Source organism: Rhinolophus sinicus, linkage group LG01 (genome assembly GCF_036562045.2).
Source record: "Rhinolophus sinicus isolate RSC01 linkage group LG01, ASM3656204v1, whole genome shotgun sequence".
Lineage (NCBI taxonomy): Eukaryota > Metazoa > Chordata > Mammalia > Chiroptera > Rhinolophidae > Rhinolophus > Rhinolophus sinicus.
The window spans coordinates 68,659,191-68,686,199 of NC_133751.1; the positions used below are offsets into that span (position 1 = coordinate 68,659,191).

The 27,009-nt window shown below is 37.3% G+C and overlaps 1 protein-coding gene across 10 annotated transcripts in view; it reads left to right on the forward strand.

The window, feature by feature from the left end:
• The window catches only part of SPICE1 (spindle and centriole associated protein 1), a 59,459-nt gene that overhangs the window by 25,408 nt on the left and 7,042 nt on the right, over positions 1–27,009 (forward strand). For 6 of the 10 annotated variants that reach the window (XM_074331796.1, XM_074331811.1, XM_074331807.1 and 3 more), the window contains 12 exons: positions 412–555; positions 3,299–3,401; positions 4,111–4,217; positions 6,663–6,778; positions 9,909–9,956; positions 12,703–12,845; positions 13,051–13,188; positions 13,536–13,798; positions 15,310–15,441; positions 18,503–18,650; positions 19,528–19,752; positions 25,955–26,445. In XM_074331796.1, coding sequence (XP_074187897.1) covers positions 412–555; positions 3,299–3,401; positions 4,111–4,217; positions 6,663–6,778; positions 9,909–9,956; positions 12,703–12,845; positions 13,051–13,188; positions 13,536–13,798; positions 15,310–15,441; positions 18,503–18,650; positions 19,528–19,752; positions 25,955–26,445 — 2,058 coding nt within the window. The remainder of the gene's footprint in view (positions 1–411; positions 556–3,298; positions 3,402–4,110; positions 4,218–6,662; positions 6,779–9,908; positions 9,957–12,702; positions 12,846–13,050; positions 13,189–13,535; positions 13,799–15,309; positions 15,442–18,502; positions 18,651–19,527; positions 19,753–25,954; positions 26,446–27,009) is intronic. The other 4 variants (XM_019734843.2, XM_074331819.1, XM_074331816.1 and 1 more) reach the window with 2 other exon arrangements.

A 27,009-nucleotide genomic window follows, 5' to 3' on the forward strand; every position in this document is an offset into this window, starting at 1 on the left:
ATTCATTATATGCAATGTGTCTTAATATTTCCTATTCTATATACTATTTTATTTTTTAAAAAATGTTGGGTTTTGACTCACTAATTGATTTTACAATGCCACCCATTAAATGAGCCCTAACCTGCAGTTAAAAAAAGATACTGGTTCAGTGAATAATCTTGTACAAAGGAAGTAGAAATTAATGTACTTTTTATTTTGTCTTTTAGCTAGGTCTAGAAGTTCTAGAGACTTCTTTTTTAAAATCTTTTTTGAAAATTTAGAAGGGTGTGAAAATTTGGGCTGTGAATATAATTATACATATGTTGAGCCAGAAAAAGTGAAAAAAGATGAAATATATTAAGTGGTCCTACCATCTGAATAGGCAACTTCTTTGTTCCTGAAACATTCTTTTATATTCTTGTTTTTATGTAGGTACGTCGTCATGAAATCCACAAATCGAAGAACAGAGCATTAGTACACTGGGAACTCCAAGAAAAAGCTTTGAAGAGAAAATGGAAGAAGCAGAAACCAGAAATTTCTAATCTTGAGAAAAGGAGATTGTCCATCATAAAGGAGGTAATGCTTCAACTGCATTGTCTGTAGAGTTAGAAAGAGATAAATAGATTCCTCTCTTGTCCCCCAAATTTGATTCAAATTGGAGAGACTCTAGTAATTACTGCATTCTTATACAGTGATCTACACGTGGACCTTGAAAAAAAGCAGTGGTGACAATTAGAATCTAGTTTCGTAGTTTGAATTCCTGTTCTATAACTTACTGGCTATGTGACCTTTAACAAATTATTAACTTATTAGTTTGAGTTTTCTCATCTTTAAAATGGGAATACACTACTTATATGATTGTATTGTTAGGAGATTTCTACAGTGATTAGCAGAGTCCTCGGCACACAATTAGTGCCTTATAGCATAGATAAGCTGCAATAATTATTTTTCTCAGTTCATACACAGTGCTCTTAGATTACTTTGCAAAAAATGGGTGCTTGTCCAGCACGTCAGTAAGCCACTTGTCTTTGCCTTCATCTTTTGACAGATGAAGGATATTTGGATAAGTAATCAGATGTGTCGGAATAAACAATATCGGAAGTAAGAGGAAAACTACAGCAAAAAACCCTTCTTTTACTTGGGCTGAAATAATTGTGAAAGAAATGTGCTTAGTGTTGCTTCTTGTTTGGCATTGAAGCTTATGGCACTTCTGGGTGACCTTTCACTGTGGCTTTAAACCACGCTCTGTCTTTTGAGGAATTCATTAGGCTTCTTAGTGAAATATGAAAGGCTTGATCTTATAAATCATCAGGAAGACTTATATCTACCAAATAAATGTTTACATGAGCCTATAAAAAGAACAGTGGATTAAGAGAGACTGGTTCTTTATAGATAAGTATCTTTTGGCGACTTTGGACAAGTCACGTACATTTAAATGTTACGTGGTAATTCCCAGTGAAAGGCCTAAGAATACAAATCTGGCCAGGAAAAAAGGCAGACCCTTTGAGGTGACTCTGGGCTTTTGTTTCCCCTCCCGAGATATGTACCCCACCACTCATAAGTTTGGCTTTGTGTTCTGCAAACCCATCTGGGCAATGAATATATATAGGTGGGCATGCAGAGATTGGTTTACCTGTCAAGAGGATGTTTTATCAGAGAGGAGTAATAAAGAAATCTAGAAAGAGCAAAGGAAAGCCAATAGATGATCTCTGGCCAGTCAGTCCATCTGCCCCCAGGACCCTGGGCAGAGACTAGTAGAGGGCAGCAGGGCAGTGGCTTTGTTGAAGACCTCATTATAATTGATACCAGGTCTTCATATGATAAAATTATTCTTCCACAATCTGCTTCTGTCAATTTATCAAAATAAAGAAGTCAATGTTTTTATTTTTATTTTTTTTAAAAAATAGTAAACTTAAAATTGCCATTAGGAAATATTCTTTGTGTAATTTTTCTAGTACAAGTGATACATTATAATGCACCATTTACTCTCTTTCCTAAGCTCTGATTGCACATACTTGCAAGATGGCTAACCAGGGATAGAAATTTAGTGCATGGAATAATACAATTTAAGTTGTAACAACATTCTCAAATATCTCTAGAGTGGTATACAGATTTTCAGTGTGTCCATATCTTTATAACATCTCTGTGGGTGTGGAGAGGTGATCATATCTTTATTTACACCTCAAGAAAGTAAGTTTAAAGAGGTCAGATTTTGCTTAGTATCTCTTGACTGGGCCTAGGACTGGTTCCAAATGTTCTGTTTGCCTAATCCCATTCCCAAGCTTACTCTTTGTGGAAGGCACAAATTCAGGACTTTGTTCTCACCAACTGAGTCAGCCAACCTCCTTGGCCGTAGCAGGGGAAGAAGGGGAAAAAGGCAGAATGTGACTTTTGTTATTTTTGTCTGTGTCCTGAAACAATAACGGAGGTCTTATTATGTACTTGTTTAAATGGTCAAGAGAAATTCTGGTAACAGCATTTGTCTTACTGATCTGAGTCAGCGTTGGCAAGGGGAGTTTCCAATTTTGAGACTCCTTTCAATTTAGGAATGCCATCTGGTGGTGGGTAGAGTTGACTTGTTTTTACTCTAGTGTGTCTCCTTGCTTATCAGTATGAAAGTTCCTAATTAGAAAGTGCAGAATCAGAGGCATTACTGTAATGGTAGTTTTTGAGTTCTCATCTCTCCAGGATAAACACCTGAATTGTTTATAAATACAGAAAGAACTATCATTTTTTTGTTTATGCCCCCAAATGCACATCTTACATTATGTTTTTTAAGTTGTGGTAATGACCCCATTAGTCATTACCTGAAATCACTTTAGTGGTTGAAACCTCTGAGTTTATGGCTGAAAGATTCATACCTTTGAGTTTATGCCTCAAAGATTCATATCATTGATCAATATTTTTCAAATTGTGGATCACAACTTGTTAATGGATTATGAAGTCAAGTTAGGAGATTACAACCATCATTTTAAAAAGTAGAATAGAAATGAAAAAGAAAATATCAGAGTGATTTTCAAAGACTAAGATTAAGTAAAACTGTTACATTGTTATGTGTTTATGTTTATATTTATATGTGTATGTACTGGGTCACAATTTAATAATCTGTTTCTCAGGATTGCAGCCAAGCATTTGAAATCCACTAATTATTTTAACAGCCCCATCTACTGGTACTTAAGGCTATTTCTACTGAAGGATTTCAGTAAGGTAGTGGCCTATGGTTTTTTTTATGCTCTGTGCCTGTGTATGGACTTTTCCTTTGTGATTTGATAAGTATATATATTTTTCTGAATAACATTTATTATTAACACCTGTCTAGATTCTTTCTGATCAATACCAGATGCAGGATGTATTGGAAAAATCTGATAATTTGATGGCTGCAGCAAAAGACCTGTTTGTTGATTTTCCTCGTAGGCGCACAGGTAAAGTATTCAATTCAAACAAAAGCTTCTTTTTCTTATTAACCATTGTCCACAACTGGCTATTTGGAAGAATTTAAAATCTTTTTTCAGTCATCATATTATTTACATTACAAGTATTTTAGAGTGGATAGCATGCAAGAGTTGTTAGGCATATATTCATTATGATTTGTTTGCTTTTCACTAACAATATTAACAACTACAAATTACTCAGCGAGGGAAAACTAAATTGTGTTGTCTCCTCAAATATTTTATAGCTCAGTGTACAAGATTTTAATAATTTAAAATATGACTTAATTTTTAGTTTTAATTACCATATAATTAAAATATCTGTGTTTATATGTAAATTGTGTAAAGCTAATTTGAAAACTAAAGCAACTTCAGTCTCTCTAAATGGAACTTCACCTCTTCTCAGATAGACACCATTATTCACTTTAACGTATATGTAGTCCATTGTTTATCTTAACCTCTAAAAACTGATCATTAGTGTTTAGTTTAAGGTTCGAATCCTGGCTCAGTCACTTATCAGCATGACTCTGGGCCAGTTACGGTACTTCTCTGAGTTTCAGTATACTGATCTGTAAAATAAGAACAGTAACAACTTCATAGGCTTTTTTTTTATATGATGATATAAATCTGTGGCACTGTAGAGTGCTTGTGAAGTCACTTTAATTAAATGAAACAAAATCATCATGACATTTTCCTTCTGCAGGGTTTCCGAATGTAACAATGGCTCCCAATTCCTCTCAAGGTCCCATAGTGGTAAATCAAGACCCTGTCACCCAGGCCATTCTTAGTGAATCTGTCGTGGAGCCTCAGGTAATGTGCTCTGCTTGCAGCCAAAATGCTCATGCTGAAATTAAGTTTATGTAGGCATTGTGGTAAACATTTCAAAAACTTAAATATCAACAAATACCATATTGTGGTTGCTAGAATTGTTCTTACTCAAGCATATTGCACTTTCTTTGAGTAGCTGTACTAAACAAGGTAGGACTGGGTAATAACTAACACATTGAGTGCTTACTTAGGAACTATACTATTATTGTCCCATTTGGCAGATGGAGAAACTGTGGCTCAGAAAATTTAAGTGGCTTGTCCAGGATCACATAGCTATTTAGCATGCATCAGAGATGACATTCAAGTCTGGGCTGCCTGGCTCCATAAGACTGCCGCCCTCTGCCAGTTGGAAACAGCAGGGAATCTTTCCACTTCCACTTTGGAGTCAGGTGGATCTGTGTTCATATTCTGCCAGGTGTTTGATCTTGAATTGATTATTGATTTCTTTAGGTGCCTGAGTTGGCTCAGAGTGTTTTTGTTACATGGGAAGAGAATATACCTACCACCGTTGTTATGAGGGTCAGCTGAGACAGGTTATGTGAAGTGCTTACATAATAGCAGGTATTAGTTTTTCATTAAATGTTAGTCTTTTCTAATGTATTATCAGTATGCTTTAAAAAGTAGCTACCTAGGAAACTTGGAATTTATTGACTAGTTACATGGGAAATATATTACAGTAGTAAAACATTAACTAGCTATATCCTAACCTAACTGGAACTCTTAATTAATCAAAATGTTTAGAATTTTGAGATAGTAAACACTTCTTAAAAGCACATGAAGAATTTAATACTAAAATAAAACTTCTTATGAATGATTAGGACTCAGTACCTGTTCAGTGTAATTTCCTAGTTATTTATATCTTTGAATAAAGGAGAATCATCAATTAGAAGGATCATGCTAGGGTATTATAAGGTCCAGAAGAATTAAAGACTTGTTAAGTATACTGTTTTCTACTGACAAGGGCAATTAAATAGAATTTACACATATTTCAAATAGCCCAAATCTATTAACCATATCACTGTCCAAAAACCATTTATGTTATTAAATGGTTAACTTTCAGATAATCATGGCCTCTGTCGCAGAGCAGGGAAGTGTCACAAGCTGAGGTTAGAGGGCCAGGGAGAAACTAGATCATGAAGGGGTAAGGAACCAGAAAGGAAGAGTAGCGCCACTAACGGATTTTAAGAAGAACGGAGCCATGATGGAATCCACTGTAGCCTGGAAGATAGACTGGGGAAGGACAAGCGTGGCAAGAGGATCTGGTTAGAAGACTTAGGGTGGAATCTTAGGGAGAAGTGGTGAGGACCTGAACCAAAGCAGTGGCAGTAGGGAAGAAGGTGGAGCGGAAGAGGGGTAGATTGAGAGATTAAAAAGGGGTAGAAGTGACAGGATTGGGTGGCTGATTTGATGGGATAGATGAGAAAGAAAGATAATTCCCAATTTCCAGTTGCCGGCTTGAGCAGAGTAGATGCTGTTTATGGTCTTAGGTCATAATACCCTTAGGTCATGTGGCAGGAGCAAGGTTTCTGGAAGAATGATAGGAGGTTTAGGAAGATAATAAGGTTAGACATGTTGAGTATATATGTGTAGGATGTTTTACCAGGGATATCTTTTAGGCATTTAGGCGGTTGGATATAAATGTCTAGGATACAAGAAAGATCTGAATGAAGATAGAGATTTGGATATTAATAGCATGCGACTTGTAATTGCAACTTTGGAATTAGATACAGTCACTCAGAGAGTCAGGTGAGAGGGAAAAGGTCCAAAGGGAGGACCTCGAGTCACGTCAGATGTAAGAGAAGGGTAGAAAAAGAAGATTTTCTATTTAAAGATTTGGAAGGAACAGCCAGAAGAAGAGAAGAAAAACCAAGAAATACAGTATCATGGAATTTAAAAGGAAGAGCATATCAAGATGATTTTGAAGGAAAGAAAGGATAGTCGTTAACATCTGATGAGTCAGAGAAATAAGGGAAGGCAAAGACTGAAAATATCCATTTGATTTAGGAACAAGTGTGTTGATGTTGACCTTGTAGAGAGCAGTTTGAGTGGAGTGATAGCAGGAGCAAAGTCGCAAGGCCTAGATGGCGAATGAGAAGTGGGGGGCAACTCTTTCTACACGTTTGGTGGTGAAAGAAAAGATAGGTAGTCACTCGAGGTGAGTATTGGGTAAAGATAAGATGGGAAAGACTTGCTCACATTGAAATGTGGATGAACTGAAGCCACTACAGAGAGAGGCTGAAGATGCAGGAGAAAGAAGGGGCAACTGAGAGAGTGGAGAAGGTGAGAGGGTTGGGTTGTAACACATGTGGCAGGATTAGTGTCAGAAAGAGGTACCTCTCTTCTGTTATGACAGAGAGAAAGAACGGATGAGTGTGCAAGTGTGTATAACCAACGTGTGTTGTTACTCTTATTTTTGTGTTGAGAAAGGCTCTTAATGAAGTAGATGATGGGGAAGAAGAAGAAGCTGTTAATAGCCAGTCGGAAGAAAGTGAGAATGAATTAGATAACTCTCTAAGCTCTCAGTCTAACACGAATGCAGACAGGTATGTACATATGTCATAAATATCTACAGCATTTTCTTTCTTTCCCTATGGCCATTTTTCCCCCAATGAGATATCATTGATATGTAATATTGTCTAAGTTAAGGTACATAACTTGTTGATTTGATACATTTATGTATGCAAGATGATTCACCATAGCATCTAACACTTCCATCACATCACATGATTATCATTTCTTTTTTTGTGGTGGGAACATTTAAGATCTATTCACTTAGCAAGTTTCATGTATATAATACAATATTATTAGCTATAATCACCATGCAGTGCATTAGATCCCTAGAAGTTATTCACCTTAATACTAGAAGTCTGTACCCTTTTACTATCTCTCCATTTCCTCTAACCCCCGGCCCTTGGTAACCACTGTTCTACTTTGTTTCTGTAAGTTTGCCTGTTTTATATTCCACATGTAAGTGATGCAGTATTTGTCTTTCTCTGTCTCACTTATTTCACTTAGCATAATACCCTCCAGGCTCATCCATATTGTCACAAATGGTAGGATTTTCTTTTTCTCATGGCTGGATAATATTCCATTGTGTGTGTATCTATCTATCTCACATCTTCTTTATCCAATCATCTGATGACAGATGCTTGTTTCTGTATCTTGGCGATTGTGGATAATGCTGCAATCAACATGGGAATGCAGATATATTTTTGGGGTCATATTTTCATTTTCTTTGCATATATATATCCAGAAGTGGGATTACTGGGTCATATGGTAGTTTTTAACTTTTTGAGGGACTGCTGCACTGTTTTCCCTAGTTGCTGTACCAATTTACATTCCCACCAACAGTGCACAGAGTTCCTTTTTCGCCACAACCTCACCAACACTTGTTATCTTTTGACTTTTTTGATGATAGCCATTGTAACGGGTGTGAAGTGATATCTCATTGTGTTTTTGGTTTTCATTCCCCTGATAGTAATGTATAGCACCTTTTCATGTACTTGTTGGCTATTTGTATGTCTTCTTTGGAAAAATGTTCAGTTTCTCTGCCCATTTTTTAAATCAGATTGTTTTTTTGCTATTGAGTTTTAAGAGTTATTTATATATTTTGGATATTAACCACTTATCAGATATAGTAGTTACAAATATTTTCTCTCATTCTGTAAGTTGTCTTTTCATTTTGTTGATTGTTTCTTTTGCTGTGCGGAAGCTTTTTAGTTTGATGTAGTCCCACTTATTTATTTTTCCTTTCGTTGCATATGTTTTTGGTGTCATATCCAAAAAATTGTTGCCAGACTAGTGTCAAGGAGCTTTTCTCTTATGTTTTCTTCTAGGAATTTTACCATTTCAGGTCTCATGTTTAAGTCTTTAATCCATTTCAAGTTAATTTTTGTGAGTGGTATAAGATAGGGGTCCAATTTTATTCTTTTGCACTTGTTTATCCAGTTTTCCCAATACTATTTATTGAAGAAACTATCCTTTCCTATTGAGTATTCTTGGTTCCTTTGTCAAATATTAGTTGACTTTTAAAAAATTTTTCTTTATTGGGGAATATTGAGGAACAGCGTGTTTTTTCAGGACCCATCAGCTCCAAGTCAAGTCATTGTTTTCACTCTAGTTGTGGAAGGCGCAGCTCACTGGCCCATGTGGGAATCCAACCGGCAACGTTGGTGTTATGAAGCGCTGCGCTCTAACCCACTGAGCCAACTGGCCGCCCAAGTTGACTTTTTATGTCAGGATTTTTTTTTCTGGCTCTTGATTCTGTTCCATTGTTTTTTGTGTCTATTTTTTCTATTTTCTCTGGTAACAAATTAACTTCAATTGCATACAGTCTCTTTTTACTTTTCCTTTTTGTTTTTATGTCATATTGACATCTTTCTATATCGTGTATCTGTTAACAAGAGGATTGAAGCTATATTTTAATTCCTTTGTTCTTTAACCTTTATCCCAGAGTTAAGTAGTTAACATATCACCGTATTAGGATAGTCTGAATTTGACTATATTCTTATGTCTGCAGTATGTTGTGTATTTTCATGTTACTAATTAGTTCCTTTCATTTCAGCTTGAAGAAGTCCTATCAGCATTTTTTGTCAGGCAGGTTTGGTGGTGAATCAAACAATTCTTTTTCTATTTGGTTGGCTAAGACTAGTTTTATCTTGTTAGTTGTAAGAACAGGCAGTTTCCAACTTTTGAATACCTGGTCTTGAAATATTACTTGTTAACTATCAAGCATGTGGTATTAGAAGATTCATGAGACTTGGATCCTGGAAACTAAGCCTTTGGTTGTTTACTAGTTAGATAATCTGTGGGTCTTTCTTCCCTCCGTTGTAAAATATATGAACAGGGTAGAATATATGATCACTAAAGTATCTTCTGGTTTGAAAATTTCTTTGAATATATGTTCCCATGAGCATCTAATAGATTTCTCATAGAGATAATATTATACATGTTAGATAAGTTCCTAACCCAGTCCTCAAAAGCGTCTACTGGGTCACTGATGTTTCTGGGGGTCAGTGCATTCCAAACAAGGAAGCAGTGATTGCAAGCATTGCCCTCACTTTTCCCTTTGCCGCTGCTTTACTCCCTCTGTAGCTCTTGTGTGCAGAGAAGTAAGGCGAAGGTTGGGAGTGGGGAAAGGTGATGCTAGAGGCATCCATGGGAAAGATGAAAAAATGTGAGAGGAGGAAATCCCGAGTAGCAAAAAATGAATGACAAGGAAAACTGTTTCCACTAGACATGGGCAGCTTCCTTTGGGTGGGGTTTGTATGTTAGGGATGGAAATTAGACATGAAGATATTCCTAAGTTGTCTGTGAAATAATATCTTTGGAATACTGATGTAATTGATGTTACCATAAAATTGAATTGTTGCTGATAAGTGGTCATCAATGAAAATGGAAGGAGCTTGGATTTGAATCACTGTCCAAAGTAAATAAAATGGATAAAATAGAGTTTCAGATTTAAGGATATTTATTGTCTTTGGATGGAGATGCTTTAAAGTAATTTCTTTTTCCTCCTCTCATATTTCAAAAATAATGCACAGAACGTACTTTGAGCTTTTAAACTGAAAGTTGCCAAATAAATTTAGGGTGGTATATTAGTTTCCTGGAATTTTTGTAACAAATTACTATAAGCTTGGTGGCTTAAAACAACAGAAATATATTCTCTTCTAGTTCTGGAGGCCAGAAATCTGAAATCAGTTTCACTGGACCAAAATCAAGGTGATGGCAGGGTGACAATCCCCCCCAAGGCTCTAGAGTAGAATTAGTTCCTTGCGTCTTGTAGATTTTGATGGCTGTTGGTCTTCCTGGCTTGTGCCTGCATCATTCTAATCCCTGCCTCTGTCTTCACATACCTTCTCCTCTTGTGTGTGTCAAAATTTCCCTCTGCCTCTCTTTTATAAGAATATACATGATTACATTTAGGGCCCACGCATGACAACCTCACCATCTCAAGATCCTTCTTTATAATCACCAATTATTTAGCCTACCACAGTCCACCCACTAGCCCAGATGCAAAATTTACATTCATCCATTCTGATGTCCCCAGTGTCTCAGCATCAACTCAAGTTCAAAAATCTTCTCTAAATATCATCAGCTCAAACCGAATCCTATCATCTAAATCAGGTACAAATAAGACTCTGGATGTGATACATCCTGGGCCAATATGCCTTTCCATGGATGATCCAGTGAAACCAGAAAACAAATTTTCTGCTTTCAAAATACAATGATGGAAGAGGCATAGGATAATAATTATAGACATTTCCATTCTAAAAGGGAGAAGTTCAAAGGAAGGAAGGGGTCAGCAGTTCCAAGCAACTTTGAAACCCAGCAGGGCAAATTTCTGTAGGTTTCAAGGCCCAGTAATAATCCTTTGTGGCTTGAGGCCCTGCCTTTTGGGTCCATGGCTTTGTCCTCTGTGTCTGTGGCTCCGGCCTTGGCCTCTGTACTTGTGGATTTGGCCTTCCTACCTACAACTCTGAAGTCATCCTTTTTTTCCCCTGGAAGCCTATATTTGCAGCTGAATAATTTTATCAGCCTGTTTTCTGTCTGAAGAATTTTGGGAGTCTGACACCCTTCCTTCATTTCATCTTATCTCTGTCCTTTTTAGTCCAAGCTGGCAGTATATCTGCTGGTATAATATTCTCAAAAGATCTTGTGGGTCTCCTGTGTATGTCTTGCCCACCGTTAGACGAGAGGTCCTCCCCAGATCTTACTTGGATAATCTCATCTCCATTGCTGGCTTCTGCTGAGAATCATTGAGGGGATCTGTGAGTCAGATGCCAGATCTCTTTAGAGTAGCAAAAATGTTGTTCAGCAATACACTTGTCCTCTCCAGAGCATGCTTTTCTAATAGTCTGGACAGGCTGAGAATATCTCAAATCATCATTCCAATCTCTGCCTTCCTCTTTACATCACCTTCTCTGTGTGTGTCAAAATCTTTCTCTGCTTCCCTCTTAACTTAATCACATCTGCAAAGTCCCTTTTTAGTCACATAGGGTAACACTCACACGTTCCAAGGATTAGGTTGTGGGTAACTTTTGGGGGTTACTCTTAAGCCTACCATGGATAGTATTGTATTATTTGTCTTGTTGTTATTATTTCACATAACTGATTCTTAAAAGTCTGAACATTGAAGACAGAAAGTGAGTTTATACTGGGTTGGATTTTCCCAATTTGTGCAGAAATCTCATTACAACACTTTTCTTAGGATTTGTCCTGAAGTGTGGACATAGATCTAATACTGTCATATAGAAGAGTCTTTCTGATGCTTTCATACCTAGCCCCATGCAAGTGGACCACATTATGGACCTTTTGCTAAATGTACTTTATAGCAACTACAAAGTATATTTAGTGTGCTATCCATGGGTTGCTTGAAATTAGTTCCATTAGGTTGAGGTTTGTGCAACCACTAAACAAGGTTTTGCTTTTCCTGGTTTGTTTGTTTTTTGGTGATGGCTTTACTTATTTGTAGTTCACATACCATACAGCCCACCCATTTAAAGTGTAATATTCAATAACTTTTTGGTATATCACAGATTTGTGCAATCTACAGTCAATTTTAAAACATTCTTTAAAAAGAAACCCCATACTCTTTAACAGTCAATCCCCATTTCTTTTCAAACCCTTCAGCCCTATGTAATCTATTAGATTAGTCTATTTTCTGTCTTTATTTTATTTATCTATGTTTATCTATATTTGCCTATCTTGGACATTTCATGTACATAGAATCATGCAATATGTGGTCTTTTGTGTCTGGTGTCTGACTTCGCATGTTTTCAAGATTCGTCCATGTTGTAGATATAGCATTGCTTCATTCATTTTAATGTCTGCATAATATTCCATTGTAGATACATCACATTTCACTTAACCATTCATCAGCTGCTGGACATTTGGGTTGTTTCTGCTTTTTGGCCCCTTAGCTCTTTTAAGTCTCATTTCAATTAAGAAAGAGATAACTGGGGATGAAAACATCAGCTTTATCAATGATAACGATGATTACAGCAAAAAGGTTAGCTCCCTAACCTTCTGCACTGTGGCTGTTCTTCCCCCTCCCTGCTCCCCGGTCACACAGGGCAGAGTCTGCTCCAGGCACGTCAGTGATGAGCTGAGACTGTGCTCGGAGGATGGGCTCCTTAGTGGGAAAGAGACACGAGAAGGGACCAAGCCATGTACTTTCTCTGAGAAAGGGCGAGGAGGATGGGGTTCATACCACCAAATGTCAGAAAAGGCAAAAAGTTCCTGCTTAGGAGCCAACAGAGATGGGGAACTGGGAGGGAGATGGAATGATTCCTTTGAACACTAAAAAGACTGGCATTTTAGTGCTCTCTGTCTTATAAGCTAAAGCAAAATTTATTTTTTTAAACTATGAGTTATGAAAAATTCCTTCAAATCAAATGTGTAAGCAGTTTAACAGTTTAAAAGACAGCACTTACTCTAATATAGCTTGTCGTCCCATAATTTATAGGTTTCTCTACCAACTAAAGGAAGATAATTCTGAGTTAGTTAATAAACTGTGGACTGATCTTCAGCAGAAAATCACAACACAGCCACAAATAACAAGCCCTTCAGGAACTCCAGCACCTGCCCCTCCATTAGGGGAACAAAAAGGTTTGTCTCTCCACTGTATCATTTCTTACAAAGTAGTAACTTGCTTTATTATGGTCTTTCTTGAACACAGTAACTTTTAAAGGACTGTTATTTGAGTTTCGACTGTCTTGGCCAGAGTAAAATGCTGTTTGATCTGTCAATTGAAATGCTTTCAACACTTTTTTTTTTTCACTTGAGATGCTTTTGGAAATATTCTTTGTTTTAGCTGCTCTGAACGCTACCAATGCTGTCAAGAGAATCCACACCAGGCTTCAGCCTGAAGAATCTACTGAGTCTCTCACCTCGGACTATGTTGTGGGACAAGTGCTGAATGCAAGGAAGCAAAAACAGCTGTTAAATAAAGGTTCAGTCTCTTATATTTACAAAAATGTTACACCTATCTTAATGTCTTAGTAAATGTTTTTCCCTTAAACTCATCCAGTTGGATCCGGCTAAGTAAGAATTTATTGTGTGGTAGCAAAGAAATGCCTCCTTTTATTCCATGTAACTGTAGAAAGATGGTTCTAGTACATTCATTGTAAATAGTATAAACCTGGTTTAAACTATGTGGATATTTTTTGTGAGAAAATGGTGGTAACTTCTATAAAAACCTTTTTTTATAAATTGTGAACAACAGTCAAAGGTTTTGCTAGTAGTTTTCTAGTGTAATCTTCCCTGATTTTAAAATAGAATGACTTCTGTCATTATCAGTGAAAAGAAAACCGGATCTACGTGCTCCTTCCAAGCAGAATACCGTGTTATCAGCTAGCACGGCATCCACAGACATATCAAACAGCAACAATCCCAGCTTCGATGTCCTCAAAGACATGATACATGAAGTGGAACATGAAATGGAGGAATATGAACGGTGGACAGGACGTGAGGTCAAGGGGCTACAGAGCCGTCAGGGTCTTACTGGCTTCACCCTGTCGCTGGTGAGCTCCCTCTGTCGCCTGGTGCGGTACCTTAGAGAGGTAAGCGCGTGAGGTTGTTACAGTCACCAGAGTGCTGCTGGAAATGCGTGCATTTTTTCCTCTATGCTTAATTGGTTGCAACCTCCAAATAAAGTGTAGTCAACTTTGAATAGCTTTCTTTAAAATTAGATTATTGGTAGTAAAGGTTTATCCTTTTAATTTCCTTCCACGAGCTGATTCATGTATCATCTAGCATGTTGACACATGCTCAGGTAAGTGACGTTGAATTTAATATGAGCTTTAGTAAAATATAATTAGGAAAGTAAATCCGCTATAAATAAAATACCTCATGCTAATATTGAATATTACTAGTTGGCTGTTATAGGTTGAATAGAACTACGAAATGTGTCCTCATTCTACTGCTTTTCTGTGCTTCCTACTCCCACTTTAGCTTGGTTTTGACAGCATCATGCCTGTAATCTGTGGACACAGACTGGGAAAATTCTCCATGTTGTCTGTATGCCTGATACCTTGAGCTTTTGCTTCAGTGCCTAGTGGGAGATATTTTATTGTTGTAAAAAGTAGTTTATAAGACAACCAAGAATTGTTTCTTTAATTTATTTGTGAATAATATTGGTCCTCAGAATGCTATGGAATTAGAATTAGCTATGTAGTTCATCATTTTTAAAAAAATTATTTAAATTGTATTTATTTTTTATGTATTTAAATTTGTTGAACAAATGTGATAAAAAAATGTTTGAGGAAATTTTATTATTAAAAAGTTGATTCACCACTCCAATTCAGACATTTCAGGTTCTCTGGATCTGGCTTTGTAAAATTGCTTGTTAGTGAAAGATTTATTGTGCTGTCAGACTTATGAGGGGCTTAGCAGTCCTCCACCCTTAAGGCAGGAATCTGCAGGAGTGTACTTTGGCTTTCTGAAAGTATTACAGGCTTTTTTAGCTAATCACTTGCTTTACAAAGCTCAACCATTTAAACCTCTTGTCACTTACTATAAATTATATTTTAACAGACTTAATTTTTGAATTGGTAATATACTAACATGCTATGAAATTCAAAGATACAGAAGGGTATATGATGAAAAATCTAATTCCTACTACTAGCATCCATTTAACCTGTTTGCTTTCTTGTAGCCAACTGTCATTACCAGATGTCAGTGTATCCTTCCAGAGATGGTCTCCATGCTCAGGTTGGACAATTAAGTTCACGAACTTTCCGCTGTATAAATGCATGGTGGAAAGTTCGTGAACTTAATTGTGCAGCCTTTTGTATATTCAAGCAATATGTGTATCTACTTTCCTTCACTTCTGCAAAAATGGTGGTTATTTAATTCTGTGTACCATTCCATTTATTGTCTTCTGTTTAAAGAAAGGAAGAATGTAAAGCAGCACATTTTAATGAAATATAAACTTTTTAATAAAAATATTTTAATTCTCCTTACTGTCACATAACATATATTTTGTAAGTATTCTCTGATAGCTTTGTAGAAACTTTTAGTTTTAAACTTGTGATGCTACTAATGGGAGTTTACTTGATGTTTTTTTTTTTAGAGTGAGCTCCAACTGCGTAAAGAAGTAGAGACTAGGCAGAAACTGGAACAAGTATTAGGTGATCATCGAGAACTCATTGATGTTCTGACAGCTGAAATTCTGCTTCTTAGAGAAGAAAATGCTGCTACCCAGGTATTCAGATGAGACCCCCAGCTTTTCTGTATTTAGTAGTATAAAACATCTTTAAGAGTGTATGAGAGTCCATCTAGCTGTCTTTGATTTACTTGTGCTCATGTGCTTACTTATACTTCTGTATTTTCAATGGGAGTTTTTATTGAACTTTTATTATATTAGAGGTATTATAGTAGAAACTTAGACTATGAATAGTATGTAGACTAAGTCTACTGTCCTTAAGAAACTTACTAATTAGTGGGAAACCAGACTCTACATTTAAATGATAACTACCAATATTATAATAATTTTTCCAGAATCTGAAATGAGTGCTATGATAGCTGCTTTTAATATCAAAACAGTGGCGGATACCATTTGAGGAACCCTCCAGCAGGCCTAGGCCATTTAAAGTTGTTTACAGTGAGTTCATATTTATTAGATACGTCCTCTTTACCACTTGTCCGACTAATTTCTTCTTTTTAAAAACGGACATACAGTATTTCTTCTAGAAAAAACCTTATTGCTTCCACGCTGCATTAAATATTCTTCCTTTGTGCGTTTTTTATACTCTCTGCTTATTGCTCTCATTACAATTACCATATTGTGTTACACATACATGTATGTGTACCTGTCATCAAAATTGTGAGCTGCTTGAGGACAAAGACAGTTTTATTCATCTTTTTGTTCTCAACTGGTGGTTATTATCACTGTTATTTATCAGCCAAAAACGACTAGGAAAGCAATAGTTAGTAGACAAGTTGTGTTTGTGTCAATGGACAGTAAATATAAATCATGCAATTTTTTTTATTGATATATAGTTCACACACCATTGAATTCACCCTTTTAAAGTATACAATTGGGTGGTTTTTAGTATATTTACAGAGTTGTGCATCAGCACCATTATCCAATTCCAGAACATTTTTATCACCCCAAAGAGAAAACCCATACTCATTAGTAGTCGCTCTCCATTCTCTCCTCTCCACAGCCCTTGTCAACTGCAAATCTGCTTTCTGTTTCTATAGATTTGCCTGATTTGGGTTTTTCATATAAATAGAATCATACAACATGTGGTCTTTTGTGTCTGACTTCTTTCACTCAGCATAATGTTTTCAAGGTTCAGTCATGTTGCATCATGTATCAGCATTTCATTATATGGCTGTATCATATTTTGCTTGTCCATTTCATCAGTTGATAGACATTTGAATTGTTTCAACTTTTTGTGTATTATGAATGAATAATTCTGCTATGAACATTCATACAAGGATTTGTGTGACTATGTTTTCAATTCTCCTAGGACTAATGAACTAACTTATTAAATTATTAAATTTATTAAATTTATAAAATGAACTAATTTATTAAATTTTCATTGAGCACCTGCTGTGGGTCTGGCACTATTCTGGGTACGGGAAATACAGTAGAGAATAAGAAAGAAGTCTTTGTCTTCATGGAGCTTATGTTCTAAATAAATCTAAAACAAAAAGGAAAAGTGAAGTACATTGTAAGTTAGATGGTAATGGTGATGCATACGATAAAGAAGAATAAAGCAGGTAAGAGGCATAGGAAGTGCCCAGGATGGGGAGCTGTAAATGAGATAGGCCATGCCTGTCTGAGGAGGTGACATTTGAGTGAAAGCCTGGAGGAGGTAGGGAGCAAGCATGCAGATAGCTGAGAGAAGAGCAGTTTATCAGAGGAGTAGCCAGTGCACAGGTCTTGAGGTGTTAGTGTGGCTGTTGAGCTCAAAAACATCAAGGAGACCAGTGTGGCAGGAGTGCAATGGTGGGAAAAGGAGAGTAGTAGGAAAGAGCAGACAGACAGATCATCTGGGGTCTTATAGGCTGGGTAAGGAATTGGGTTGTTATGTTGAGTGCGATGAGAGACCACCGACGGGTTCTGAGTAGAGAAGAGACATGATCTGATTTAGGTTGTAAGAAGATTACTTTGACTGCTATATCAGAACTAGATCAGAGATCACTGCTCTTTCTCAGTTCATGGTCCCTTTAGTGTCTTAAGACACCCCTAGACCAAAAGGAATACCCAACAGTTCCATTTATTAGCTAGGCTCAAACAACTTAATAAGTATTTACAAGGTTGGACAATTAAGTTCGTGAACTCGTCCTAGAAAGTGTGCTACATACTTCATTGCTGAATATCACTATGATCACCTTCGAAGTGCTCCCCTTCGGAAGCTATGCACTTAGTCCACCCTTCAAAGCAATTGTGAAACTCTTTTTCTGGAATGGCCATCGGAGCTGTCATCATATTACCCTTGATGTCCTGAATGTCATCAAAATGTCTCCCTTTCAATAGTTCCTTTATCTTCGGGTAAAGAAGTCATTGGGGGCCAGATCGGGTGAGTAGGGAGGGTGTTCCAATACAGTATTTGTTTACTGGCTAAAAACTCCCTCACAGACAGTGTCATGGGAGCTGGTGCATTGTTGTGATGCAAGAGCCATGAATTGTTGGTGAAAAGTTCACGTCATCTAACTTTTTCATGCAGCCTTTTCAGTACTTTCAAATAGTAAACTTCATTAACTGTTTGTCCAGTTGGTATGAATTCATAATGAATAATCCCTCTAATATCAAAAAAGGTTACCAACATCATTGCAACAAGTTCGCAAACTTAATTCTCAGACCTCGTGTGTATGTGTGTGTGTGTGTGTGTGTTCTCTTAACATTATTTTCTATACATTACCATAAATTTTATAGTGCTCATATTTATTACTTTAAATACCTGTGTAATATTGTGTTGAGTTTCCTCTATCTGATGTATCTGTCTCTTGGGGTAGTTTGAGAGTCAGTCTATATCATCCATATTAAGAGGTTTTATAAGTCGAGAGCCCTATAAACAGGTTAATTCTTATTGCTGTAGCAGTGTACTTATTAATTAATAATATTCCATGATTTATTTAACAATTCCTCTATCATGGGACTTTTGTTAATAAAATATTTATAATTATGTACTTATGAATGCATTGTTTTGGCATGTGAATGAAAGTCTGAAATTCCTAGAGTACTTAAAATAATGATATCTCGGTGATGATTTGATGTCTGGTATGGTGTTATATCATTGTTCTTTCTCTAGGCGAGACTTCAGCAGTACATGGTCACCACAGATGAGCAACTTATATCGCTCACACATGCCATTAAGAGCTGTCCTGTGATAAATAACAGCAAAGAAAGCTTGGCATCAGAAAGAGAACCCATGAGTAGAAGAATTATGGACAATTCAGGTGAGTGGGTCTTATCCCAGATTGGCATTCAAATACTTACAGAGTAAACAAACAAATGAAACTAAACTTCCGTGGAGTTATTGGCTGTTTATGCATATACAGCACTGTCACTACTACAGTTGCCGCTCCGATTTCCAGCTATTATTTATTGGATACTTGCTCTATGCCACATAGTTTTTAAGTGTTTTACATGTATTATGTCATTTAATCCTGTAGGTGATATTGTTATCCCCGTTTTTTAGATCAGAAAACTGAGGCCTAGTGAAGGTCGGTTACTTAGCAAAGTCACACAAACAGGAAGTAGCAGGACTAGCTTCCTAGAGCGCTGGAGTTTAATGCCAAACCTTTTAATCAAGGTGCCCCAGGTTTAGGAGGAATAAAGGTGGTCTTAGAAAGATAAAAAAATACTGAGCTTTAGAAATTCATAACTTGTTCACTTGTGGTAATTTTTTTTTACCTCGTGTGCCATCCTATGCCATAGGCTGACTAGGACATTTAGGCTTTCCCATGTTGTTTACTTCTGAGTAACACTTTGATGGGTCTCTATGTGGAAAGCGTTTTATGCATTTCGGAGTGTTTTCCTGGGAGCAGTTCTAAGAAGTGGCTGACTGAAATTTAACTTCCCTAAGATAAACTCTTCATGGCTAGGGTAGGTCTTCAGGGGCTTGGGGCTCTCAGCCCTTTTGGCAAAACAGACACTTCTTCCCTGCACTGGCCCCACAGGAGCCTCGTCTGTGAGTTATTGCTAAAGGAGGATGTGGCCTAAAACGTGAAGGCTTTCAGGGCCATGTGATTTTGCCCTCTACAGACATGCATTTAAGTACCTGAAATGTGCCCGTAGTTCCTTTAAGCGCTAACCGCCTCTCCTCTTCTTCAGAGGGTCCAATTGTAAATGCTGATGTCTCCAGGCCATTGATGTTCAAAGGGGAAGAAGTGGGTGAATTCCCTCAGGAAGACTTGCCTGTTAAACTACCTCAGGTGCCAAACCCCCCAGATAGTGTGAATCTGGCCAACAATTTTCCAGCACATATATTTGAACCAGCTGTGTTGTTAACACCACCCAGGCAGAAGAGCAGCTCAGAATTCTCTCCTCTGCAGGATGGTAAGCAGCCTTCTTCTAAAGTCACATGGTAGCTGTTCCGATGCTTCCTCTGTGTAACTTGTGTTCACTGTTACCTCCTGAACAATTTAAAAAGATACTGGTTACCGTACATAACCTTTAAGCTCAAGGAGGATTTGCATCATGTTTGGTTTACATCATGTATGTCATTCCTATGGTGAAAAATGGCATTGAATTTCACTATGTATCTTTTTCATTAGAAATTGTAACTATTACGCTCAGATCAAGAGATCAAAGTCCTCAGCATTAAAACATGGAGTAAGGGGAAGCCCATTTTCCCTACAGTCCAGGAGCATAGGAAGGAGTAAGAAACAAGAGGAGATTATTCTCCAAAGAGTAATGAAAGTTTAACCAATAAAGGTGAGAACTGTGACCTTAAGGATTTTGTAGGTCAGATCTGGTTATTAACCTCTTTTTCATCAAAACTTTTTAGCTCAATTAGTTGAGGGAAATTTATAATGAAAGTCGATGGACAATTAAAAATAGCTTTAGAGTCACTTTTAAAGCACATGCATAGAGTTTTGAACAAAATGTTAAAAATTTATTGTTAGCTCAGAACTTGAAGTTCATGGATGGTCTTCAGAAGTTCTATGGACTGCTTTATTGTTTGGAAAATTATATTTATTTGTCTACCTGTCCATTTTTCTGGAGCTATAGCTTTCATTTTCAAAAAACATTTTCATTTTCAATAAAAAAACTACTCCAGACTGTCCTCCAAAGTTTTTAGAAAAATATTATTTAGCCCTGATTTGCCTAATTTTTATTTCTATAAAAATAGTGTTTATTTTCTTAGATGGGGGACAGAAGAATAACTTTTGTTATTGAGACATAAAATTTTGTCAGATTTTTCTGTACTTTGATGTTTGCTTTCAATAGAGGACATGAAGACACCATAAGGGATTGAAGTAAAGGACAAATCCTTGCTATTATAGAAATTGTTTTGGCATTTTAATGCGAATGTAGAGTCTATCAGATCTGTGTGGTGTAGGGAGACAGTTCTAGCCTGACTGTCAGAGTGTCAGGGTCTTCGTCTGCCCAGCCAGTGACTAACTGGACTTCCAGTTTTCCTGTCTCTAAAAAGAGGCTTTTTGCTGGACTTCCGTTTTCCTGTCTCTAAAAAGAGAAGCTTTTCCTTTATCTTTAATGTCCCTCTAACTCTATAAGTCTGTGATTCAGTATTTCTTCTTTAGAGGGCTAGAGAGTATTATTAACTCTGGCTAGATTTAGGAAATATAATCTCTTTTGAGTAAATTGTTTTTCATTAGTGATACTAATATAGCTTAACATTCTTTTAAAGAAACAATTACTATAAATATTTTTACTCCGATTGCAAATATAGGAAATGTTCATTAAAGCAAACTGTTGCTACAGACAACATTTGGTTAGCATTTTCAGTGGGTTCTGCGTGGAAAATGACACAGCACATTTCTTTTACAGTGTGCAGATAAACTACCTTTGAATATGTCCTCTGAATTTGTAAAGTTTTATCATCATATTTTTTAACATTTTGTTTGGAATGCTTACATGTAAAGAATTGTTTAAACTGAACATGTGGGTAAAGATGGGAGATACATAGAGCCCTTCCTTGGCGTTCAGTTATGCTCTAGAAAACTCTGTCCAGTAGAACTTTCTGTGATGAGGAAAAGTGGTCTATTCAGTAAGGTGGCTACTAGCCGCTAGTGTGATTGAGGAACTGAATTTTACGTTTTATTTAATTTAATTAGTTTAAATTTGAATATGAATAGCCACATGTGGCCAGCGGCTACTATCTATTCTTACATTCCCTATCGTAAATATTTGCCTTTGGCCACTAATTCATTTCTACTTTCCTTTGCAGCCCTACTCTTGAAAGAGTAGAGTGTGTGTGCATACTGTTTTCATTTTCGTATATCCCATTCATTCTTTATTTTAAAGTGTTAATTCGAATGACTGTTTCCATGTGATTAAAAAAAAAAAAGAAATCACATACCAGGGTCTCTTCCGCCCCCACCTCTAAGCCTACCCCAAAACGCAATCATTTTTTTTTTTTTTAAGATTTTATTGGGGAAGGGGAATAGTTCCCCTTTATTGGGGAACAGTGTGTATTTCCAGGCCTTTATTTTCTTTTTTCTAAGTCAAGTTGTTGTCCTTTCAATCTTAGTTGTGGAGGGTGCCGTTCAACTTCAAGTTGTCCTTTCAGTCTTAGTTGTGGAGGGCGCAGCTCAGCTCCAGGTCCAGTTGCCGTTGCTAGTTGCAGGGGGTGCAGCCCACCATCCCTTGTGGGAGTTGAACCGGCAACCTTGTGGTTGAGAGGACATGCTCCAACCAACTGAGCCATCCGGGAGCTCAGCAGCAGCTCAGCTCAAGGTGCCGTGTTCAATCTTAGTTGCAGGGGGCACTGCCGACCATCCCTTGCGGGACTCGAGGAATTGAACTGGCAGCCTTGTGGTTGAGAGCCCACTGGCCCATGTGGGAATTGAACCGGCAGCCTTCGGAGTTAGGAGCATGGAGCTCTAACCACCTGAGCCACCAAGCCGGGCCTCCAATCATTTTTATTCCAGTTTGATTTCTGTTTATCTAGAGATGGTCTCCATAATCTTTTTACATCTCTTTTCTTGAAATATCTGCTTTACACAATTATTATAGACTCTCCCTTATAAAGAAGAGGGTTAACACCTACCTCCCTTTCCTATCTAATTTGGGTAATTATATTTTTATTTTTTGTTCTTCTATTGCTTAACTTTGTGACTCTGCATACTTTCTATTTCTTCTTCATTAACTTTAGGCAGTATTTCTTGGCTTTCCATTATGTAAGATGGGAATACTAGCTTCCCTGCCTTCCTTCTACATCTCCTGTGTTTCTACCTCCCACCTTCAGTCAACTTGGCCTCTCCTTTTACAGGATCAAGTTTGATAAGATTTACATTGTGCCATTACCGTAGTTGTGTCTTCTGTGTCTTGTCTGTAGATGGATACTGAAAGTTGAAAACAAATAACAATTCCATTTTCTTTTTTGATCCATTGTTACTGTTAATCAATACTGTGCCATACAAAGGATAAAGTTCTTAGTATGAAGATCAAGGTGAATTCTCCTTATTTCACTTCATTAGTGAAAGTGGCTCTGAATTTTTAAGTTCACTCTATATTTATACTGTGACTTTCTTGTTCAGTTTTTGTTTTGTGGGGAGGTTTAAATTACTTTTACCCTCTTGTTTACAAAAGAATAATGTGCTTTCACCGTATCTTCAAGTCCTTTAGTCATACTATCTATGGCATGGAATCCACGTGCATCCCAGAGATTCCCTCCCAGAGCCTTTCAATCCCTTCTGCAGTCTGGATTGATTGATCTCTGGGCCTGCTCATACATTCCTGGGTTGGATCCCTGTTTCCTGGATTCCATTTCTTCCTCTCTTTTGGTTTTCTCCCTCAATTTGCTGAAAAAAATCAGGTGTGTAAAAGATAAACTTTAAGTTCTGAAATTCTGAAAATATTTTCATTTTTCTCTTACACTTGAGTGATAATTTGGCTAAATATAGAATTCTAGATTTATAGTCCTTTTTTCCTGAGAAATTAAAGGCATTGTTCCATCGATTTGTAGTATCCAGTGTTGCAACTGAGATGTCTGATGTTATATGTACTATATTTCTTTGTATTTGACCTACTTTTTCCCTTTGGAAGATTTTAGGATCCCTTTATTTATATTCTGAAATTGTACAAGATGTGTCTAAATCTAGATTTTTTTCCCCTCATTACACTGTGAGGCACCAGAGGGACCTTTCAGTCTGAAGACGTGACTATCTACAGTAAGGGGACATTATGTTTATCTTCTAGATTACGTTGTCTTGTATTTACTCATATCTTCCTTTTTTTATTCTGGAGTAAGTTTTTCACTTTATATTCAAGACTGTCTTTTAGATTCTTAAAATTTCATCAATCATATTTTAAATTTCTAAGTAAGAGCTCTTTCTTATTGTCTGATTGTTTCTTTCTCATTGATGTTTATTATGAATGCAATATCTTCCAGAAACTCTTCTGAAGATGCCAGGTACATTTTCTTCTATACCTGAATTTTCTTTCTTCTTTTCTTCTTAGTCTGTTCTTCTGTTTACCTATCCTGGCTTTTCTCTTTCGTGCTGCTCATTTTCCTCATATGTCTGGTGATCCTTTGTTGCCCATTCATATGTAAGACTAAATGACTTGATTATAGGCAGTTGGCATAAGTTTTCTCTTTTGTAATATAGATAGGTCTGTTTTCCCAGCAGGCTTTGCCTTAGGCACTTGCTTTGTTGTCTATGGGCATGTTCTGTTAACTGCAGGCTACCTTTACAGTATGCAAGTAGGATCCAGATAATTCAGCAGGGGCTGCCACATTGGCTCTCCCAACCTTGTTTTGTTTGTTTGTTTGTCTTTTGCTTTCAAGGATGGGTGGGGGAAGTGGTGAGCAACAGCTTGACTGACATAACTGTATAAAAGACAAACTTTCAAGTAATTCCCCAGTTTTCAGTCCTACTTCTCTCTTTGTGCTTGACAGGTTTGAGCCTGCAGCCTTTTCATGGTTCCCCTAGAAAGACTGGCTTTACCTACGGCTTCCTTATTTACATATTCTGGACTGTGGCTTCTGCTCAATTTCATACTTTCACATACTTCCCATCCACTCTCAGTCTTCTAGAATTGTGTTGAAATATCTAATTTTCTAATGTGTCTCCCCAGATCATTATTTTTACTGATATGGGTTTTACTTACTTGTATATTTTCTTGCTATCAGTGAAAAGAGGTGAATAAACATGTGCTCAGTCTGTACACTTGAACTTGAAGCATCTCTCCTCCCAATTTACTCCTAATTAGGTCATTCAACCTAAATGACTATTGTTAAATGTTTTGGAGGCCTCTGCGTTACTAAGTCCAGTGTACACTTATCTGTCCTTATGCTTCTGGGTCTTAACAGTAGTGTCATACATAGTTAACCATTCCCTCTTTGTTTCCTTGGTACCACTTTCCTGCGATGTTTCTCTTACCTTTCTGGCTGCTCTTTTTCCGTCTGCTTTGCTCCTTCCCCTCCTTTACCTGACTCCAAATGTTAAGTTCTTCATGTCTTGGTCTTGTTTCCTTTCTCACTCTATTCTTTCCCTCTGGATACTCTCACTCACTCACATGGCTTCCAATACTTTCTATGTGCCAGTGACTTCCAATTTTGGATCTTAGTCTTAGATATCTTAGACTGAGTTTTTGAGATCCAAGTATCCATCTCCTTGGATGGTTATATAGATGAGTCATAAGGCGCCTTAAACTGAGCATGTTCAAAATTGAATTCTTGATAACCTTCCTTCCCCTACATCTGTTCTTTTTATCTTCTCCACATCAGTAAATGACATCATCATCCATTCAGCTGTGCATGCTGTCTTGATCTGTGTGTTTCTCTCACTCCCTACTTGTAGCTCATTACTTCAGTTCTAGTGCCAAAATATTTCTCAAATTTATCTACTCTTCTCCATCTTTATAGCGACATACCTTAGTCATACCTACCATCATCTTTTTTCTAGATTACGCTTACTGGTCTCTTCCATTCCCAGTCCTTTTAATTATCCACAGCATTTAAGAAATGTAAATTGAGTCATTGCCAAACCTTCTCCAGGTTTTATTACTCTTGGATTAAATTAGAAAATCTCTAACATGGCTTAAAAACCTCTGCAAGAAATGGCCTCTGCACACCTTTCCAATCTCCTGTTTCTCCAGTTCTCCCCTTGTTGCCATGCTACAGCCAGACTGGCCTCCTTTCCTTGCTTTTCCTATTTTTAGGCCTTCACATATGTTGTTCTCTTTGCCTGTAATGTTCTTTGCTCTGCTTTCTGCCACTTATGTAATCATTTAAAATGTTTACCTCTTCAGACATGCCTTTCATGACAGTCCTCAGTTTACATGATTACCTATACTGTCCCCACCCCGAATATTCCAGATATGAGTTAATATACATGGTAAAATGTGAACTTGGCAGATAGTTTTCCACAAGGATACTGATAAAGCTTTAAGTTTCTGTACTTGATTGTTAGAGGTGGCATTGCAGGTACGTTCCCTGCTAAAGAATTTAGACGTTCAGAAGCCAAATCCTTCTGTTAAAGTACTTCTCTAAGTACCATGATGGGCTAGTGATATGATTACAGTGCCAGTCTATGGCTAAATAATACATGTCTGTTATTTTTATCTACAGTGTTGAGGAGGACTGTTCAAACTCGTCCTGCTCCACGAATTCCTCCAACTGTGGAAATAATTGAGAAGGAGCCAAATTGGGAAAAGAAGACCTTACCTACTGGCACAGACATTCAGAATTCAAGTGAAGAGAATCGTCTCTTCACTCAAAGGTGGAGGTTCTCTCACATGGGAGAAGATTCGGAGAACAAAACCCAGGCCCCTTTTGTTAGCCTGTCCCAACCCCTGTGCAATTCCCCCACAAACACTCAGCCAACGAGAAACCCTGCATTCTCAGAAGAGCCCCCAGTATTGGGAGATGGGCAGCAGCTTAGAACAAATGAGGCGTTAATACAAAGAAAGGACATCATGGCACGGATTGCTGAGTTGACACTGCAGAATTCAGCTATCAAGGCACATCTGAATAACAATATTGGTCCAGGGGGAGAGCAAGGGGATGGGCTTCGGGAGTTCAACAAACAGGAGACAAGTCAGACCGGTGACATGACTGCTGTGAGTACCAGTTAAGGATTGACTAGGGACATATAGGAATTTAAGTGCATTGCTGGGCCATCGTAAGGGTCTCCTTTCCAGAAGTGATCCTGGGTATCTTTCAGGCTGCTGCTAGATGGCTTATTTTTCGTCATGTCCTCATCACAGAATAAGTATAAATTATTTGTCCTTTTGTATCTCACCATAAAAGAGGACAACATAAAATAGAGTGAGGAATGAATGAAGAAAATAGGACAAAGATAAAATGTGCAGGAAAGCTAAAATTAAGCTAGGAATGAAGTTTTAAATATGACATGTAGAATTACTATGACTTGAAACTTTGCCACACAACGTTTTAATTGAAAGCATTTTTACTTATAAAGGGGTTCATAAAAGGTGTAGTTGGCTCTCAACTTATAAGTAGTTAATTTTTTAGTACACACAATGTATTTTCCTATAGACATGATTTTAAAGGATTCTTAAAGTCATTCTTTAATATACTCATGAATCATCTGAGAACCTTGCTAAAATGCAGTTTCTGATTGAGTAGGTCTGAGGTAGGACCTGTGTATTTCTAGTAAGTTC